At 38.4% G+C, this 20,747-nt stretch overlaps 1 protein-coding gene across 3 annotated transcripts in view; it reads right to left on the bottom strand.

The window, feature by feature from the left end:
• The window catches only part of GRB14 (growth factor receptor bound protein 14), a 116,138-nt gene that overhangs the window by 43,230 nt on the left and 52,161 nt on the right, over positions 1-20,747 (bottom strand). Inside the window, exon 1 of one of the 3 annotated variants that reach the window (XM_049615577.1) lies at positions 18,303-18,528. The exons of the other annotated variants lie outside the window; for them this stretch is intronic. Within the exon in view, the coding sequence (XP_049471534.1) occupies positions 18,303-18,365 (63 nt within the window). The 5' untranslated portion in view covers positions 18,366-18,528. Of the gene's footprint in view, positions 1-18,302; positions 18,529-20,747 lie in introns of those variants that run through there. 3 annotated transcript variants of the gene reach the window in all.

Genomic DNA, 20,747 nt, shown 5'->3' with positions numbered 1-20,747 from the left:
CCCCTTGCAATTAGTTGTATCCATGGGATTGAGTTTTAGTCAATGGAATGTAAGCACATTCAATGTTGTACTTTCAGGCCTCATCCATAAAAATCTCCCACATATTGTCCCCCATTGTTAGGCCACCCTCCCACTGAATGGAAATGACTACAAGGACCTAGAGGGAAGAAAAGCCATAGGACAAAAAGAGCCTTTATCCCACCATGACCACACGAAAGGTGCCCAACTAAGAACACCCATATGGAACTTTGACATGAGCAAGAAATAAACTTTTATTGTGTTCACTTACTGTGAATTTGTATTTATCTATCACAGCAGCTAATGTTACTCTAAATTATACAGAATTAGAGAGAGTTTCATATACAACACTCCCCTTAACATTTACCAAGTTGTGCTCTGTGCTAGAATTTCCATTATTAACTATGGTATGGTTGTATATTAATTAAATTAATTATAAGAAGATAAACACCTATGATAATAGTATAGTAAGATCAACATATACACACACAAGTGGGAAATGGTATAAAAATTCACTATAAGAAATACACTTGTTACAAAAATAGACATTTCAACATTTTTAGTAATTCAAACAAATGCAAATAAAAATGATTTATCAATTTTGTCCTACCAATTTTTTTTAATGTTTATTTATTTATTTTGAGAGAGAGCACATGCGCACAAGCAGGGGAGGGGCAGAGAGAGGAAAGAGAGAATCCCAAGCAGGACCTGCCCTGTCAACGCAGAGCCCGATGCAGGTTTGGTCTCATGAACTCTGAGATTATGACCTGAGCCAAAATCAAGAGTTTCATGCATAACCGACTGAGCCACTCAGGTGCCCTTGTCCTACCATTTTTTTTTTTAAATTACACTTAATAACAGTGTGATGAAATACTTGCTCTCTTACAGTGATAGGAGTGATATAATTGGTAAAACTATTTTGTACACCTATTGGAAAGTATTCAAAAGCATTAAAAGGTCCATTCCGTTGACTCAGTAATTTCCCTTACGTAAACCATCTCAGTAAATCTGTCCTAAATGTGGAAAATGGCTTTAAGCATAGACATACCCAGCAAAGCGTTACATATAATTCTATTAATCTAAATATTCAACTATAAAAGAACGGTAAATGACAGTACTTTCATAGAATGGAATATTATATAATGTCTCAGCATGTTATTCAAGGAAATGATATAGGAACTTTAAAAAATTCTTAGGTAAACGAAAAGCATGACACCGAAGTATACTTTATGCATAGTACAGTGCAAATTTCCTTGGTAGACTGGCTACCAGGTACCTACCTGTCTTCTCTAACAATATTCTGGTTGCCTTTTAGAGCACACTCCCTCCCTCACCATCGGTCCTTGTGACCCCTGCAGCTCTCCCTCCAGCTCAGCCATGGAGACCTAGAGCTTCAGGGACAGGCTTACCAGAGCCGGCTGTTAAACACTCAGGAGCTGCAAGTCAGGCATCCAGCTTGAAATCAGCCGTGGTAGGAGCATGTATACAAAAACATGTCTTTTTATGGCCAGTTTACCATGCTAGTTCATACCACTGCCTCAGATCCAGATAGATAGTATCCAGACTGATCCACCAGCACCCAGAATCCCTCTGGCAACAGTTATTACTTCAGAGAAGGGCGTATGACCTCATCAGAGCCAGTCAGAGCCAATCTGGATATCTGTTCACATAACCGTAGAGTGGACCCTCTTTTCTATTGGGCAGACGTAGGATGAAGCTGTTATTGTTCACAAAGAGAAAGAGTGGGGGAAAATGAGGCCCACGTGGAGTAAGCCACGCTAAGAGATGAAAATAATCTTGAGAACATCTCAGAGCCCCTGGAACAAGTGAATTTGATTTCTTTGTGTTTTTATATGTGCCGTGTCTACTGGTAACACCTACCTACATTTCTCCCTTGCTCTAGCCATGGACCCCCTCCAGGTCAATCTCCATACTGCTGGCAGAAGAAACTTGCTTATTGCCAATCCAATCAGGTCGTTCTGCTACTAAGATTCTTCAGTGGCTCCTTGTCCCAACTCAAGCAGCTCATCATATTTACTAAGACCCCTTACAAGGTGCACATCCTTTGCTAAGTGTTTTAATATAAGGCTGTCTGTCACAGACAGAGACTGTTGTTCATTTCAGAGACCTTAAAGTCTAGTAGGGAAAGCAGTATTAAAAAAATAATAATTACCAACTTTTACCAGCATAAAAGTATGGCATATTACTAATCATAAAATGGAGCTTAGGTTAGGGTGAGAGACCTGGAAGGTATCTGTGAAAAAGTGATAATGTAAGGCAAGACTTGAAGAGTGGGCTAGAGCCAGGCAAAGAGAAGGTGAGAGCATTTCAGCTAAGGGAACAGAAGTCCCTTGGGTAAGAAGGAATTTGGCAAGTTCTAAAGACTGAGAGGAGTCAGGGATGGCAGGAGCAGCAAAGAGGAAGGAAACTGAGGTGGTAGGCAGGATGGTGGTAATAGGGATGTATGGTCCTAAGTTCAGAATTGACTTAAGAACCATCGAGCTTTTAAGTCATAAACAAACCCATGGACACGGATACGCCTGGTGAGGGAGAAAAGGAAAAACAAAAGAAAAAGAGAATCTAGGACTGAACCCTGAGAAGTACCAATACTAATGGTGACTTAGAGGCAAGAAAGTCTGAAAGATAACATGAGGTAGAAAGGGATCCAGGAAAGTGGGAACACATGGAATAAAGCCCAAACTCTAGGATGCACGCAACATGTACATTCTCCAGGAAACCAGCCTATATTACAGGTCATTCTACGATCCTAGCCAAATAGGTCAGGTACTTGTAAGCTGTTCTTTTTTAGTTGCATGTGAGGTACCCTCTAACTGGGATCAACACTCCAACCACCAACAACGTACCTTATTTGGCAAATTCCTACTTACTGTTTGGCCCCAGTTTCCATGGCACTTCCTCCAGAAGGTCTTCCCTGACTGCCCAAGCCTTTGTAATTTATATTACTCTTTTACACACTCTTATTTTATAATTTTCTATTTGCAGGCCCTTCTCCTCGATTGTACTAATAAATTTCTTCAAGGAAAATCTCTGTTTATTTACCATTTGACATCATATTTCAGGTACCTGGCCCAAGGCAGCGTATGTATGGCTTAATAAAGATCTTCGGAACAAATGAACTTTGTACCCCTGTAGAGCCAAAGTTTTTTGACATAGTAAGTACTCAATACCTATTTATAAACTTTAATTTAAAAATATTTTGTCACAAAGTGTATGATTATTAAATCGTAATGCTCAGTAAATTCAAATTCTCCTCAATGATCCACAGATATACATGTTTTCTTACAAACAGTCCTAGGTAAGAATTGACTCAATATCGCTGTTTGTGGGCAGTTCTGAGTTTTGCAGTCATTGAGGTTGCTACATAAGGTCATATGAGAAAGGTCGTGAAAATACATCGCCAAGATCAGATGCAACTGTTTGACCTTTCACATCAATTCACTCGCTTTCTGGTTAACACATGTGGTTCACAAAGATCCCAAGATCTGCCTGTAATCTCCGTGTTTCCCCTGACTGCAAGCAGGGAGGCTAGTGTTCTTAAGGGCGTGTCCTGAGGACCTGTATCTGTGACAGACAACCGGTGGGATTCTAAGGGATGCTGTCCACTGCACCTCCACGTGCTCTGGCTGACGCTGACTGGGTCAGGCCCTGCTGCATGCTCCTGACAAAGACGACCACTCTTGAGAGGAAAAGAGGATCCAACCCTGTGACTGCTCCTTCATGTGCCACGATGATGAGCCACTGTCTCAGCTCCCTCAGAGGCCAGCTGGCAAATCTCACGTCAGGAGATGGGGGGCAAATGGGAATGACATGGAGGTTGCTGGGAAGGCTTCCCGACTACCCATGTTTTCTTACAGAAAACTCCCATCACCTGGGCTAACAGAAGTATGCCTCTTACTTTCATGCTCTATTTTTTTCTTATCTACTATATTTTTATATTAAAGGAAATAAATTAAAAAAAAAAAAAAACTGGAGACATTCTGAAGCCTAAGCCAAATTCAAGTAGTGGGCAAGAACTGAACAAGAGGCAAAGGAAAAGGCATCTAACCAATTAGGAAATGCCATTATTTTCTTCAGACTATATTACTGCAAATTTGAAAGAAACAGGTTGCCAAGAATCAAGACACATAAATTTAGAAGGGCTAGGCCAACTCAAATTTTTAGAATAGGTGCATGTACTCATTTTAAAATAAATAACACCCACTGGAAAAAAAGCTTGGTACTTTTGTTTGAGTTCCATTTTAAATTTGTATTTTTTAACTCCTATTTAATTGACATTTATCCAAAGTACACATTTACCTAAGAATGATAAAATTATATTTTAATTGATATTCCACAGGAATAAATTCCTGTCATCTCTCAAATCTACTCAATAATTGTGAAAAATTCTTTATACCACAAAGGGGTGTCTTGGTTAAAAGTCTCACTTTATTAGTATTTATTTCTCCTTAAAATATACGAAAAAGGAAATGCTTATCTAATAAGCCTTAACTCTCTACTAGAGTTGAATATTCCTCTTGCCAAAAGTATTACTACACAAAACTGTCCTATGTAAGAAAAAAAGTCAAATCATCTGAAAACCTACATGACTAGTATGGATTAAAACTAAGTTAAAAACTTTTGTGATTAGGTAAAAACAAGTAGCAGGGCTGTTCTTCAGAATTATTAGAGCAACATAATGGCATCCTGTTTCCTCTACACACTGAGTGGTAACAAAGAAATTTTAAAATCATATAATTACGCTACTTAATAAAGGGATATTATAATTTCAAGTTCCGTGATCTAAATTCCCAGCTTGCTTTATAAAGTGAAAAACGGGGAGAAAAATATTATTCATACTAATTGATCATTTGAAATTATATAGCAGCAGGAAGAAATCCTGCCTGACACTAAAAAAGTATAAGAACTTTCTTTGTTGCATCAATGACCAGAAAGATACTTGACTAGCAAGAGAGACATGCACTGATAAGGCCTGTCTATAACATCCCAGCAGCATAAACAGAGCGAGTGCCCAAGGACAGCCAACAGGGTACACACAGGCTGTGTTTAGGAAGCCTTGCCCGGTCACTGTAATCCTGACAGTCAGAGCAACCTTGGCCTTTGGAGTGGTTTACAGTTTGAAAAACTTCTCTGGGAGCATATGGCAACTAGTGAAATAGTACCACACAGGAAAAGTAGCCCCCGCAGGGGATATGCTGAAATGTGGCTGAAGCAGATCTCTGTTTTGGCTGACATCCTCCTTATCAAGACAGTTCATACACTTTATACTTCAACTCCCCTGACTGCCCTCCATAAAAGTAAGTGGAAGCAAAAGATTAAAAAATTAACATAACCCATTTTCAAAGCGGTAGACACAACAACATTCAAATATACAGGGATGGCAAGAAATGGTTAACTTTTTAGAAGAAAGCTTGAGGCCCCTAAAGCCTCAAGACTAAAAGATATAAAATATTTAAAAATCAAACAACGGCCATTTCTGAAAAAATAAAGGGATCAAATCTGAAAGTCAATCCGATATGTATCACCTTGCCTCCAAAGCACACATGGTAATCATCTGCTACAATCACTGGAAATTCTGATTCTCAGAGCAGATTATTCATAAAGCCTTAGGAAAGCACTAGGCAAGGCCCCAAGAGGCAGCCGTTCTGCTCCTCCCTGCAGACCCCAGGAATGTGACGGTATGGTATAGATAGTCCTTTCTCAGCCTGGATTCATCCTGGAATATTTGAGACAAACTCAGGACTGCCATCTGGTCATGTGGCAATGTTACAGAGCAGAAGGGAGCACCGGTGAGGAATTAATACAGGGTAGCTTTCCCCCATGTATCCTTGGTTTTTTTTCAGAGGAGGGGGATGGAAGGTGGGATAATCACTCAGCAGGTAAAAAATAAGCATGGATTATGCATAAATACATGACCAAGAATCCACAGAATGAAGTGAGAAAAAATTTTTAAATAAAGAAAGAAAATAAGAAGAAAGAGCAAAAGAGGAAGAAAAAAAAAGATCATTGGGGCATGGTTGTCTCTTGTGCCAAAGTTTTTATTTTGGGAAAATTTAAATTTAACTTTTAAATTAACTACATTTAAATACTATACTTAATATTTAATTAGACACTGACTCTTATTAATTACTATTTAATTTACAATAACTTAAACATCACATTTAAATACTAAGACCTTACCATGAAGAAAGTATATAACTTCTAAAAAGAAACATTAATTTATCCACTGTATCCATTAATTATCTATTTTGTTTACATATGGTTAATAGAAAGTAAGAAACAAGGCCCTTAGAGGTGTGACCTCAACTAGGTCCCAAGGAAAGTTTATTTTCTACAGCTCTTTAAAAGTTTATCATCCAAGTGCAATAAGATTATAAAGCTATCTTTTAATGTTTCCATTTTTTACTCTATTATTTTTAACAGATAGGCAATGCACCTAAATCATGAGAAATATTTTTATATCAAGGTCAGAGTGGCCCTGGATTTTTACATTCTTCTACATAAGGAATGCAGTGTCCTAAGATAAGAGAAGACAGTCTCAGATATTTTGAATTAAGTAACTCACTGTGTTCCCTTGAAGGAAATGGAAAATAATATATTCAGTATTACTTATTACAAATCTCTAACAAAATGGCATACTTTAAAAAACAAAAACTATTCAAAAGGCCCTAACAGCTCAAGGAAAGCTACTGCTTCTTTATGGCCACTCTGTTTTGTTTTTCTAATTGTCAAATATTTATTAAGAGCAAAAGAGTACATGGCTTAGAGAAGTCAGGTAGTAGGATGTCTTCCATTCTCTCCATTAAAAAAAGATATTCAATAACACATTTTACTTGAGCATGAGCAGCACATGTTCAACTACTTATATTAACTCAAAATACGTATTGTCACCAATATCAGAATTACAGAAACTGACTGGCACAAACTTGTCTATTCCATACCCTTGTGGCTCCTTTCAGATCTACCCCCTATAACCCTTTCCTTCTTCTCTAACTCCAAACATATTATTTTGTTTTTCTCAGTTTCTTGAAACAGCCGTGCTCCTTCCTGACACGGGGCCTTTGCATATGCTACTAGAGGTGCTTTGTACACTATCTCCCCACCTTCTACTTTCCATCCCTCACATGAGCCATTATTTCTGTGGGGAAGTTTCAATGACCCTCTCAGTTTAGGTCCAGGCCCTTCATGCCATGTATGCATGTGCACAACCACGTGATTACTATCCATCAACCTCCACTGCTCAGAATGCTGCATGACAGCAAGGATGATGTCACTGTTTTCTTCCCCTTGTGTCTCTAGCAATTAGTACAGTACCTGGCACACAGCTGATAATCAAAACTATTCTTATAGTGAAAAATGAAGCCATCATGCATAGCCCTGCAGGAGACAACATTAGGCATTCCAAAACAGTAGCTTTGAAACCTCATAGGGTTTGAAAACCTCCAGGGGAGAAAAAAATACCCGGAGACCAAAGAGAAAACACAAGCAAAGCTTTCATGAAATCTGTGAACTGAATAAAGGTGGAGAAGGTGACTTCTCTGGCCCATTTCAATTCTGGTATTCTATGAGAATTCAAAAAAAAAAAAAAAAAAAAAAAAAGGTCAGAGGACCTCTGGGCAGGACAAATATTAAATATTAGGAGTAAAGACACCAAGGACTGAAGAAGCAAAAAACACGCATGCAACAAGAGACAGACCGCTTTGCCAAGAGCAGAGGCACGAAGTTATGAGGAGCAGGTGAGGAAGCTCAAGTGTCAGGAGGCATGTTCGAGAAGGCTCTTCACCCAGCACTGCGGACCACAGGTTTCCATCGGTGCAAACCAGCAGGGAGCCCACCACGGAAGGGAGCAGTTTTCAGATCCACAAATGACAGAATGCCTTTTCCCAATGGTTGGAAATACAGAATTAAGTTTTAAATGAAAGTTCACAAGAACATGTGTATAAATTGGTAAGAGAATAATGGCAAACAACCACACGGTCACCTAACCATTTAGGAACCAGTTCAGCGACGAGTAACAGAACATCTACCCTACGAGGGTTTATTAACCAAACTGAGGCAGACGGTTCCGAGTTCCGTGAGGCAGATCCACCAAGTCACCAGTGACTGAGCCAGGCTCCTTCCCTGAGTCCACAGTCCTCTAGATCACAAGCTGGATCACCCCCACACCATCTCTGTAAAAACTCTGAACTTGTCTACATTTGTATGCGATTTCATCTCAGTGGGGAAATCACAGGGCCTGATTGGATAAACACATAAACGAACGCAGAATTAAAGGACCTGTGTTGCTGGGGTGCCTGTGTGGCTCAGTCGGTTAAGTGTGCCAACTCTTGATTTTGGCTCAGGTCACGATCTCACGGTTCCTGAGATCAAGATCTGAGTCAGGCTGTGCACTGACAGCATGGAGCCTGCTTGGGATTCTCTCTCTCCTCCTCTGTCTGCCCCTCACCTGCTTGTGCACACACACTCTCTCATTCTCAAAATAAATAAACTTTTTAAAAAAATGGCCTGTGTTACTGGAGATACATGTAGAACTTCCAGAAGTTCTGGATATAAATTCAAAATATACGGATGGAGATGTATGATGTATGAATTGGTTTCCCATCCAGCATCAAGCCAAAGGGGCCCGGCGTGGAAATGCCCCAAAGTTGACATTGCAGGGGACTGAGCACTGCCACACCTGACAGATTAGAACAGTAACACTGTCACATCATGGCCTGGCCAGTTTCCCATCCAGGAGAAGAGACCCAGTGTGCAGGCCAAGGGGCACGCAGAAAGTCTCCCTGATACCCCTCTACCCTCTCTGAGACTCCAACTCTGTTCTTGACCCTTTCTGCCCTTCTTCTCAGGCCAAGAGCCCTACAGGCTGCTCCTTCTCTTCTCCCTCATGGGTAGCCAGAAAGACTCAAGAGGGGGTTCAGTTTTGCGATTAAAAAACTGGAAGCCCTTTCAGTGTGCTCTGTTATGTGGCAGGGGGAAAAGGCAAAAGAGACAGCTCCAATTTCATTATAAAAGAAGGCAAACACTAAAAATAAAGTCTAAAGATGTCCCAAACCACGCACACACACACATCTACATATGCATATATGCGTGTTATTTTAGGACCTAAATCCAATATGAATAAAGAGGGTCAAATCCCAAATCCCACACTAATGTTTCCAGTGACTTCATCAAAAGAGTGTTCTCTGAAGCCTCAGTGTTTTTAAAACTCATGTAATTCCTGTAAAGATGCCAGTGCTGACTAATTCGTCTTTGAAGTAAAAGAAAAACCTTCACAAGTGCTAATGGTTATTCATATTTAAAGCAGAAAACCACTGGTCATGCTTATGTTGGACACAATGTTATTCCAGTATCTCGTTTCAGGGTTTAAGCAATCATTTATTCCCAGAATACCCAGAAGACATGTCTAGGCAAAAAAGTGAAAAAACAGTTTCACACAGTGAGAAGGACAAGTTGGGAAGGGGTGGAAAAAGTGTTAAGAAAAGAGAGGGGGAAACATGAAGAGTAGAAAGAGAACGTTTATTAGTGCCCAGAACACTGGGCTTTTTATTGCAATTCTTGGGTTGTCTGGCATCAGTTGAAGCACTTTCAGGAACTGCCTTATTTTACTAATTTTTAAAAGCACATCTCCTCACATTTAACTTGTCTAAAACTTGGATGTAACTTACCATCAGTGGTCTGTCATAGTTTAATTGGAAACATAGAACATAATGATGCTTCTTGTAACTTAAGGTGCCGCAGGATCAATGAAATGTGCTATGCTGTCTTTCTGGGACATTTGGGAGATATTATTGTATAAACTTATAATAGCACACAAAATATCACTTTCTAGACTTAACACTCCCATGCTGTGTCAGCACTAGGAGCAAATGATTTATAACCATTTTTGTAATTTTACCTTTTTTTCACTTTGCTAAATATTTATTTTATATCAGTAAAAACATGTATAAAGCACATTTGTGTACAAGAAATACACTCAGTGCTGCTTGAATCATAAAATATGAAAGGTCAAGAGGACTCTTGGACAACATCCACTGACATCCTCTCATTTTACAAACAAAGAAGCCGAGACTGAAGAAGGTCTGACTTGCTTGGGATGCTAGCTGTTCCCCGGCACAGCCAGCCAGAGTCCCTTCTCTGGGCTCCGACCTGCCTCGGTTCTTGCCGCTCTGCTCCTCCAACTTCCATGTGGCTGTAAGCCGCTGCTTCTACACGCCATCTCAGATAAAGTGTTAGATAACTAAAAACCACAATATAAAAATGCACGTATGTGCCAAAGCACCTGCTTTTGGAATATCAAGAGAGGTTGCTCCTTGTTTCACTTTTCTCCATATTAACTTGCCGGAAATCTGCATGTCCTGAAACAGCCAGCAGAGGGAGTCTTTACTTCTCAGCGTGTACAAATAGAGAAAATAACGATGTTTTGAAAATTACAACTTTAACATTCTTAACCCTGTGCAGGTACTATCATAATTACAAGCTTTTAAAATGTTTAAAGCTATTTTTAAATATTCTTAACAATTGGAATTTTTCAGATCAATCGTGTACATCCTAACTTCAATAAGGATTTTTTGGAATATATGTACACACACACACACACACACACACACACACACACACTGTGTATCAAGTCACCTCAGCAAGAATCCTTCCTGGAACTCAAGCTGGAGTTAGTCTGGTACTTAGAATGGTAATTTCAAAACATTTCTTTGAATATTGATAGAACTACCCAAACTAATTTATCTTCTGAAACTATAAAATCCCTGAAATTTTCGCTAATATAACTGAATGTATACGTCTAACCGTACATGGCCGACTAGGAAGCGTTTATAATCACTTTCTAACAATGGTGTTTTTGCCAAAGATGATTTTTGAATTCCTCTTCTTTAGGAACAGTCTGAAGAGCAACTGTTTTTGATATCTTACAGGGGTAGAAAATCTTGACCCTACCCTCTCAGAGGGTTTAATATCTGAAACTACCAAAAGCCTTGCTTCTTTCTTCTGCCAAAGAGATTCTTATTTTCTAGACTTGGCTTCCGGTGCTGGGGAATAGTCAGGAGAGCCAGCCCTGAGACTGCCCCCAGGCAAGGGTCTGAGACTATTAATGAGCCTATTTTTAATCTGCCTTCCTTGCCAAATGTGGACCAGGCACTGTGGTTCACAGAACAATGTGGGTCATGGCCCTCATTCATATGGAGGTTCAGTCCAGGTGTTCATGGTGATGGTGGACTTTGCAGTCCGCTCTGTGATCAGATCCTCAACCACCAGGTTACAAGTTAGATTCCTCATACTAAAAATTGGCAAACTGCTGGCAAACTGATAGGGCTCAATTAATATAAGTGATTTTTATTGTAAATTTTTGAAAGCAAATAAGGCATTCAGTAAGTCTCAGAGGCTTCTCCAGTACTATTGAGCGCTGAGAAACTCTGACATAGGGTTTAGTCGCCACACCTTTAGGGCAAGATTGAGTACACAACCAGATAAAATGACAAGAGGAAGAAGAGAGATAGGCAGAAAGGTGAGACTGGTCCAACCAAAGGACTGCAAGAGAGGGCAGAGAGCTCTTAGCGGCAGATGGAAATGGCCCCGCAGCAAGTGTGCCCACGCGGCTGGGAGAGGTGGCCTCCTGCATGCACGGAGCTGGCCCGGAACTCAGTCCTGCCTGGTCACGGACCAGACGTGTGCTGTGGGCAGCACTTAACTCCTCTAAGCCTCACACTCCTCGTCCCAAACTGGAATTGTCCACCAATCCTGTAGGGTTCTTATGAGGACTAAAGAGAATGTGTAATCAGTGTTGGACACGTTAGAGCTGTTTTCATTTTATGAGTGTGTGTCGAGGGCAGTGAGTACACAGAGTTGCCCACAGCAGCAAGCTGAAGCTGGATAAAGGTAATGACGATGCAGGGTGGACTCTGAGTGGCTTTTCACAAGGTATGAAACCAGGGGAAAAGGAAGTGAATGCAACAGGGTCGCGAATGTAGAGAAGGAAATGCCAATAACAGGTGAGTATTCAAACAGTCCAATTCTATTTTTTCAAACATTGTGTTTATTCAACTAACAGTAATTATATACCAATGTTGTACCTGCCCCATGTTGGGCACTTGAGTCCAGTGATGATCAAAAGTGACACTGCCTCTGCCATCATGTAGCTAACATTCCAGCAACATCACTTTTATCTACTGAGACAAATGTCTCTATATTAGGCACAATTTTACCGCTTTCAAATACATAACCCAGAAGTTCCTGCCTAATATTCCCCAGGACAGTGAAAAGAGAAATAATCGAACCTATCTAATTATATTTAAATCTATGGTCCCAGCTTAAAAGTAAAAATTGTCAGCATATAATAGTTGGATTATTATTTTTTAATTCAGTTACAGCCCACCAAAAGTTACAGTAAAAGAGCTGAGGGAACCAGCATGTGAAACACACATTGCCTTCCTCTCCCTGGCTGTAATATATCAAGGACAACTACTTTTTGTTTGATTAATTTACTACAAGGATAACTACCTTAATAGGACAGGGCACAAAACAATTTATGCTCATTGTAATAGTGAGATTTTAAACTGTTTATGAAACTAGTAAAACATGCCATTTCACAGATGGGGGTGGGGAAGAAACTCACATTTTTTCGAGCTTCTACTACATGTCAAGTATTTCTAAATATTTATCCAACTGCTCTGTGAGGAAACATCCTCATCCCCAGGACAGAGAAAATGATCCTCAGAAAAGTTTCAAGGAAGGCACCCAAAGTCGCACCACTGGTCAGTGACAGAGCTGAGCTCGAACTCAGAGCTGCCTGGCTCTAAAACACACCAACATTCTCTACTGTAGCTCACTTCCTAAAAACTCACTTCTCAGGAAAGGAAACATTTTGTGAAAACACAAAATCCATTTGTCTCTGTGGTACCCTTCCTAGGTGGATATGCAACAAAGGTACCCTGTATACAACAAAAAGGGCAGAAGAAAGGGTGAGGTTTAGCAAGAATGAGAACTCCATGTAGACAGAAATAATACTGTACTGGTTACCACTTCACAACCTTACCTTCCAACCAAGGAAGCCAGCCGTCTGTGGGTCTCCATTACCCTCCCCTGCTCAGGAAATCTACTCTCTCCCCCACTTACTATACCTTCTACTACCCCCATACAAGTAACAGAATACATTTGTTCAAAAAGCACAACCATAGAGACAGGCGCCTGGCTGGCTCAGTCAGTGGAGCATGAGACTCTTGATCTCGGGGTTGTAAGTTTGAGCCCCATGTAGGGTGTAGGGATTATTAAAAATAAAATCTTTAAAACAAACAAACAAAAAAGCAAAGCCATATTTTGTATCTGAAAACACAATAAGAAAAATCCAAGGGAGAAATATTTATTGAATGTCTAATATGTTGGAGGCACTTGTGGTGGGGATGGCTAGCTGCCCACCAAGAATCACTGTTCCCCTCTCCCTTCCTGAAGAGTCCTGATTCTAACAAGAACAGTGTGTGGAGCTCAAGGCCTCCACTTCTTGGCTCCCCCTGTATCCAGGACTGACCACATGACATAATCTTGGCCAGTAAGATGAAGCAGAAGCTCCTGGTTACCTCAGGGTGGCAGTTAACATCTGACAGAGGAGGCCAGCACGCCCTTGGTGCTTCCCATTCTGTATGCCAGGAATGTGAGCAGGATGACTGGAGATTTGCATTCCTCTTTCCATAAAAGGAAAAGAGACCCACACTAAGGAAGATACAACAGAAAGCAAGAAGAAGTTTGGTTGCCTGAGGACATTGTGGAGCTGCTACATTAGTTTTAGACTGAGTCTTCTGGTAAAGTGAAAGAAAAATAAATCTCCTCCCCGTTTAATGCACTGTCATTTCAGTTTTCTGGGTATGTGAAATAGAAATTCAGCTCGTAACTGACAAAGCACTTTATTTAAGGAGTCTCTTAAATTTTTAAAATCTAGTGGTAAGACAAAAAAAAACAACAACAACAACAACAAATTTTGAAAACCAGATAGTACAAGACCTATACATTAACACACACACACACACACACACACACACACACACACGGTAACACAGAGAACACTAAAAGTCCACTCTGAATAGCCAGAAAGCAGAAGATACATAACTGTGGATGGCTAATGAGACTTCAGTATCATAAAAGATGATACTAAAATTGATGTCACATGGCAGAACATACTGGATTGGAAAGTAAGCAACAAAGGCATGTCCACTGATCCTGAATCAAGACACCACCAAGATAGATGTGCTGAGAAAGTCTTAAAAGCTTGAGCTGGGACACAGACAACAAACAGCCTTTGGGAAAGCAAACAGAATCCTGGAGTTGTCTATAGGCCACGGAGCACAAAACTGGGGGCAGAAGTACAGAAGGACAAACATCAATCACTGTTTGGAGCACAAGGAAGAAAGCCATGTACTGAGTGGAGGCTTCACAGGAAGCTGGGGAAGAAGCCACGGGGCACACAAGCCCTGAAGCTCAGTGAATGCTACACACATTTGGACTGATTCTGTATATATTTAAAAGTTTCTGGGCAAAATAGTGATATGATAATCTGTATTCTTTCACTTTTTACAAAACTATTTTTAGAAAGTCATAGCAATGATCCTAACTGTATGAGGAAGGAAATGAATATAACATAAACTATTCTCTTGTATAGACAGAGAATTGAATCTTTGGATAAATGGCGCTGCTCCATATTATACTCATGAATTTCAGATTTTCAAAAGGATTTGAATCTTAAGGAAAATATATTCAAGAAATTATCCCTTCTTTCTCTGAGACTTCAGAAGATGCTTTAGGATCTTATGTGCTTACGAACATCTCATAATTGTGGTATGGATAAATAATGGAGAAATGCTTGTAAACATAATTCACAAAACTCTATAAATCTGATAGAGGCTTAGAACATGCCTACCCATAAAATCAGAAAATGGACATCTGGCCTTCTGATCTTGAAGGCTCTCTATAAAAAGAATAGGAATTTTATATTACACTTAATATATATTTTACAATGCTTGAGTCTTTTGTTAATTCTCTAGGACCTTAAAATAGTTTCTTGATGTACTGTACCAATCTAGAGCTCTGGGTATAAATGCTCATTCTCTCTCTCTCTCTCTCTCTCTCTCTCTCTCTCTCTCAGACACACACACACACACACACACACTCTTTGCTGCTGACAATTGCTTTCTGAATAAAATGTTTTCTACACTAGAACATATGGGAGTTGGTGGAGGTGCAGAGGGAGATGAAAGGATTTGCCTAAGCTAATTCCAGACTAGAAGTTGAATGGCAATTATACACCCCATAAGGCAATTTCATTAACATATTAATTTCAGGAGGTAACACATATCTAGGAGAAACACACTGAAGTCACAAGACCTAGATTCTATTTCTAGCTTTGCCATTGACCTTCTGAGTGACCTTGCATAAGTCACTCAACACCCAAGAGACTCAGACTTCTCTCATCAGAAAAAAAAAAAAAAAAAAGATATAACCTAGTAGTTCCCTGAGAAAAATGCTATGAGGTAAAATATTCATTCAGAGCATTTGGTGAGGATGTAACCATTTCTGAGAGATATGATGAACCCTTCTTCACTAGAACCTTGGTGAACCAGAATCAAGGAAATAAGACCCTAATAGAATTGGAGGACACAAAAAATATCTTTCCTAAAAATTCACTTGATAGAGAATCTACCAAAAATCCCTGTCCCTCAGAGATCAAAGTGTATTTGATCTTCTACAAAAAAAAAAAAAAAAAAAAAAGACCCATACTGTGTTACGGACCATGTTTAAAGTTCAAGTTCCCAGCCACTCTCAGGAGAATCTTAAGGCCATTTAGATCACATACACAGACTGATAACAAAATTATTCCCTAGTGCTATCAAGCATTTTCAGAAATGCCCTCAGCCTTTCAAATGATTAGGATTCCAACTGGCAAATTATTTTTCAAGAGCCACTCATTCAGGATGAGCAAACTTTATGGCAAACTTACGCAAAAGGCACTTGCTGCCTTGTTAGGAAAACAAGAAGCTGCCCCCAAAACACTCTGAGAAATGCTGGTACCAATTTGTAAGATCACCTTAAATTATGGTGCATATAGAAAATGACAAGTTAATTACAAGTATGGAATAATTTTCAATCTTGGGGAAAAAAAAGTCATGGTGTAACCAGAGCAGATGGATGTTTTCTAGTTATAAAAATGCCCAATTCCTAAAGTAAGAGATGTTAAGATTTTTGGGATAGTCTTCTAGATAAGGGGCCTTCTAGGGGTTAAAATGCCAGGACGAAGAAATACCATAAGTACCTTCAGCGAATGGTGATGTCCTAAATTACGTGGAAATTTAATATGTGTACTCGCTGGAAAGGAATAACATGGACTTGGGCACAATTACTTATGTAATTATTATAATAAAAACCTGACAAGCAGCTTATTATAAGAGACCAAGAGAAATCACAATGATGTGACCATCGGCAGCTCAGACTTAACACCAATTATAATCACAGCTTTCCAGAATATTCTTGTTCTGCTATTTACCAGTCAGTACTGGGTTTTCTAGCCGAGTTTTATTCATACGAAGTGCCCTGGATTAAGTGCTCAAAGTCCTTGAAAATGACAGCATCTTTTTCTAATGTTTTAATACTCTAAAAAAAAAATAAATGGTTTAAATATTTTAACTATGAAAATACAAAATATATTATTTGATTCGCAGAATTACAGACACAGGTAAGACTGCAGAAAGCTTTTAATGAAAATCCCTCAACTATTATGTTACAGGTGAAGAAGTAATGACCACGAGTTTAAGTGACTTGCCCAAGGTCACGCAGCTAGTAAACAGACAGCTCAGGTAGTATGCTTCCTACCACACCAGCATGTCATCCAAAAGAACATGATGGAAGCTTCTTGGTTATTCTAAATTGCAATATTAATTGGATCAAGAACTCAGACATAAGAACACATATTTGATACATATTAGTATACTTTTCACATTCCAGTGAGTCAGGGAATCTATATATACAGTCACTATTAATGCTAAGTCTAAATCAAAATAAAGATTCAAGCTCAAAGCATTTTCAATTAAATTTGCTTAAGATGAGAGAAAAAGACATGAAGAAAGATAAAGAACAAATGTTGGCAAAATTACCATATACAATTCCAATGCCAAATAAAATGTCCCTAGTGAATAAATGGTTGACTGTGTAAGAAAATAAACTGAAAACCTAAAAATTAAAAACAATAAAAAAGATACTTTTCTTTTAAAAAAAAAACACCTTAATTGTTATATTTGTCATATTTAAACAAATTAAACCATGACCTTTGACTTACGGAATACACTAATAGCTAACTAACAGTTAACTATTAAAAGTCAGGTACGGAAATAAACATTAGTTTCTAGCGTCACCAAAACCATTCAGAAAGCATATCGCCAAAAATGTGGGTTGGTGCTTTTGTTTTCTATACTGGAGATTTGATTCTTTAAGGATTTAAATGCATTGTTCTTATTTGGTGTATTTACCAGAAAAGTTTAGTATTATAAATACTACATCTCATGTTATACTTATCATTACCTTATAAAATACGATGCTGCAAGTAAGACATGGAAATAAACTTTACAAAAAACCAATAGATACAATATTTTCATACACATGATTGATTGCATTAATAATTAACAGAAACCTCTTTCACAAGGGAATATAATGGAAAGTTTTTCTTAAGCAAATAGGCAGCAACTCAATAGAAATTGGTAGAAACCAGAGGCTAATAAACTGGTGCCATATGGTTAAACAGTAAAACAATTATATAGTCCATTCAACAATGAAGATGGATGTATTATGAATTATAGGGAAACAAAGAAACTGCTTCTCAGTACACAAATATAAAACATAATAGCTAGCAGATTTTCTACTGAACTAAAGGCAAAGAGGCCTGAAGTTACAGAAGGAAAAAAAAAAAAAAAAAAGCAAAAGCTTCAAATACTCTCTAAATCACAATGCCCTGAAATCGAGACCAAACTGCTTTTCCATGGAGTTTTTTTTTGTTTTTTTTTTGTTTTGTTTTTTTTTTTTTCACCACAGAGACATTCTAGCACAGCATTTTCCCCCTTTTGTCTAATTTCAATAATACACCCTTTAATTACCTCTAGCCTCAATGAATGACAATCTCTCTCAGGATATGTAACTAAAGTTTCCAACATATTAATAAACACACGGTAGCAGAAAGAAAGAAAAACAGCAAAACGAAAAAAAAAAAGGCAAAAGAAGTCACATACCCTTTTCTGTAGGACTATTGGCGTTATTGCAGGCAGAGTGACTCTTCTCGCACTCAGACTCATGCCTGCTCTTCGTAGAATGATCCCCTCTTGTAGATCATGGACGAAATGAAAGAAATCTTTTACAGTTACTACTTGGGAATCTCAGGGCTCAGTGCAAAGAAACTAGGAAAGTAATAAATGTCACTCTGCTTATGTGATTCCAATCTACCCAAAGCCAATTAAGGATGGCCGTGGGACAGGACAAGGCAGCAACCAATCAAAGCCGGGAAAACTCCGCCTTTGTCCTTGGAAACACATTCTGATACTTTTGTTTATGATATTTAAAGAACCAGATTAACAGGCATCTAGTTCACTTAACTTTTTTTTCCAAAACAGTGCAATTTAATGCCATCTTTGTTGACTAAGCAGTTATGTCTTTAGTTTACTAAAACATTTCAACATATGGCAGATAAGAAACTGTTTACATTGGTCTATTTAAAGAACTTAAATATGCAGATGAACTTAATTTACTTGTGTAACTCATAAATTTGATAAATGGGTCGATTGCTACATATTATATAAGGCACAAAAAATCCTGAGGTTAGAATTGGTCCCAAAGTATTAATTTACGTGTTATATAAAAGGTTATTAATATTCATTGATGCATTTTTTCTTTAACAGCTAAAATTTTTGTATTATGGGCTTTTCAACTATCCTTGAGGTTACACACTTAAGTATTTCTATTAAATATTACCTTAACAATCAACCTAAAAATAATGTTAAATTTAAAAAGGGCATTAAACCACAATATATGAATTGCAAATGCTTATCAGTTTTTAAAAAGCACAGACCTGTGTAACCTAGCATATTTCATTCAATTAAAAGTATTTAAACAATAATCATTGCTCAATGCAAATTCAAAATTTTAACAGGCATTTTGCCTTTTTTCTTAAAATAATTGAAAAGTAGAATATCTGGGGGGATTGGAGGAGCGTCAAAGTAAAATCATTGGTGGCTAACAAGAACGTTTTCAATGAAGTCTAAATGAAGATTAAAAGAAACACTCAAAATGATAAAAAGTATCACAGTATTGAAACTAATCAGAGCTACTGTAATTATAAGATCCCTGCTGTACTGAGGACTTAACAAGCATCTACTCTGTGTTCTTCAACTGTGACACATGGAATAACCCACTGTATTCAGTACAAGGGAAACTCCTTGTAATTGCTAGATTACAAGGTGGCTGTTGTATAGTAACAAGGCAAAATGGAAGATTCTAGGCATCTCAGACACAAACTTTCCATTTCATTATCTGGACTGCTACTAAGCAGGGTTCACTTTACTGCTTTATTTTGGGTGTGTTTTATATGCACAGTGATCTCCTGTTCCTGAAAAGAAAAAGAGACACTACAAACTCTAGGGTTCCCTACTTTGAATTTCAAAACCTACATAGATCCCTCACAATGGTAGCTAGGGAGGGAAATCCACTTAATATAAAAAGTCACAGGTGGATCTAATTTGGGGCATTCATTTGATCCTTATCCAATTAGGTTTATTGTGGCCTTTTAAAATAAAAAATATCATTAAAAATCTAGTAATACTAGGATGGGAGTTACCATTTGTAAACTGAAAGATTCTGGTTTAACCTTGAGTCACTTTTTTGGCAGGCCAGCAATAACAGAGCCCACAGTAACTACGTAATGTCAAGATTATTATCTATAGTATTTGGCTTTTTCTTTCTCCTTTTCTCAATTTAGTCTTTGAATATTACAAAGATGTGTTATCTCTCGTCTCAAAAAAGGAGTTCCACCATCATCAAAGCAGTTCATGTCCCTAAATAATGAGGCAAAGTACCCACTATATGTTAGGCAGCGTGTTAGGTGGTAGGAACATATTGTTGAATAAGACATGGTCACTATCTCAAAGTGCAATAGAGATCATACATTTTTAAGTTAAAAAAAAATCATACCCAGTACTGGGTTAGGTGAGCCTAATGGTGATTAGACGTCAAGTATCAAGGATGCACCAAGGTAGAAGAAACTATATACAGAAATGACATTTTCTTTGAAAAGTGATTAGGAGAAAAGAATACGTAGAACTTGATAGCTGATAGGGATACAAAGTGAGGTTCTCAAAGCAGAGTCTGCATTTTGAGGTCTAGGTGAGTGGGAAGTCAAAGATGCTGTTTCACTTGACACTATAGAGCTTTTTAAACACTAAAAAAATCCTTCAAGTCAAAATGATGCCCAGGATCTATATTTATTGCAGTGCAATATACCTGCCCTATAAGGGCTTAAAAAAACACTTGACAGACAACTCGTGTGATAGGTCATCTCTTTGGAATACTCGAAAATTGAAGTTTAAAAAATTCCAGTGAAAACCATGAAGAGCAAAGTGTGGCATTTTGTGACTCTATGTTGCCAAAAAGGTCACTGTCTTTGAAAAATGAAACTTACGTACACT

Source organism: Panthera uncia, assembly GCF_023721935.1.
Source record: "Panthera uncia isolate 11264 chromosome C1 unlocalized genomic scaffold, Puncia_PCG_1.0 HiC_scaffold_3, whole genome shotgun sequence".
NCBI classification, from domain to species: Eukaryota; Metazoa; Chordata; class Mammalia; order Carnivora; family Felidae; genus Panthera; species Panthera uncia.
The sequence above is the reverse complement of the archived record's forward strand: the minus strand, read 5'-3'. Positions and strand labels throughout refer to the sequence as shown.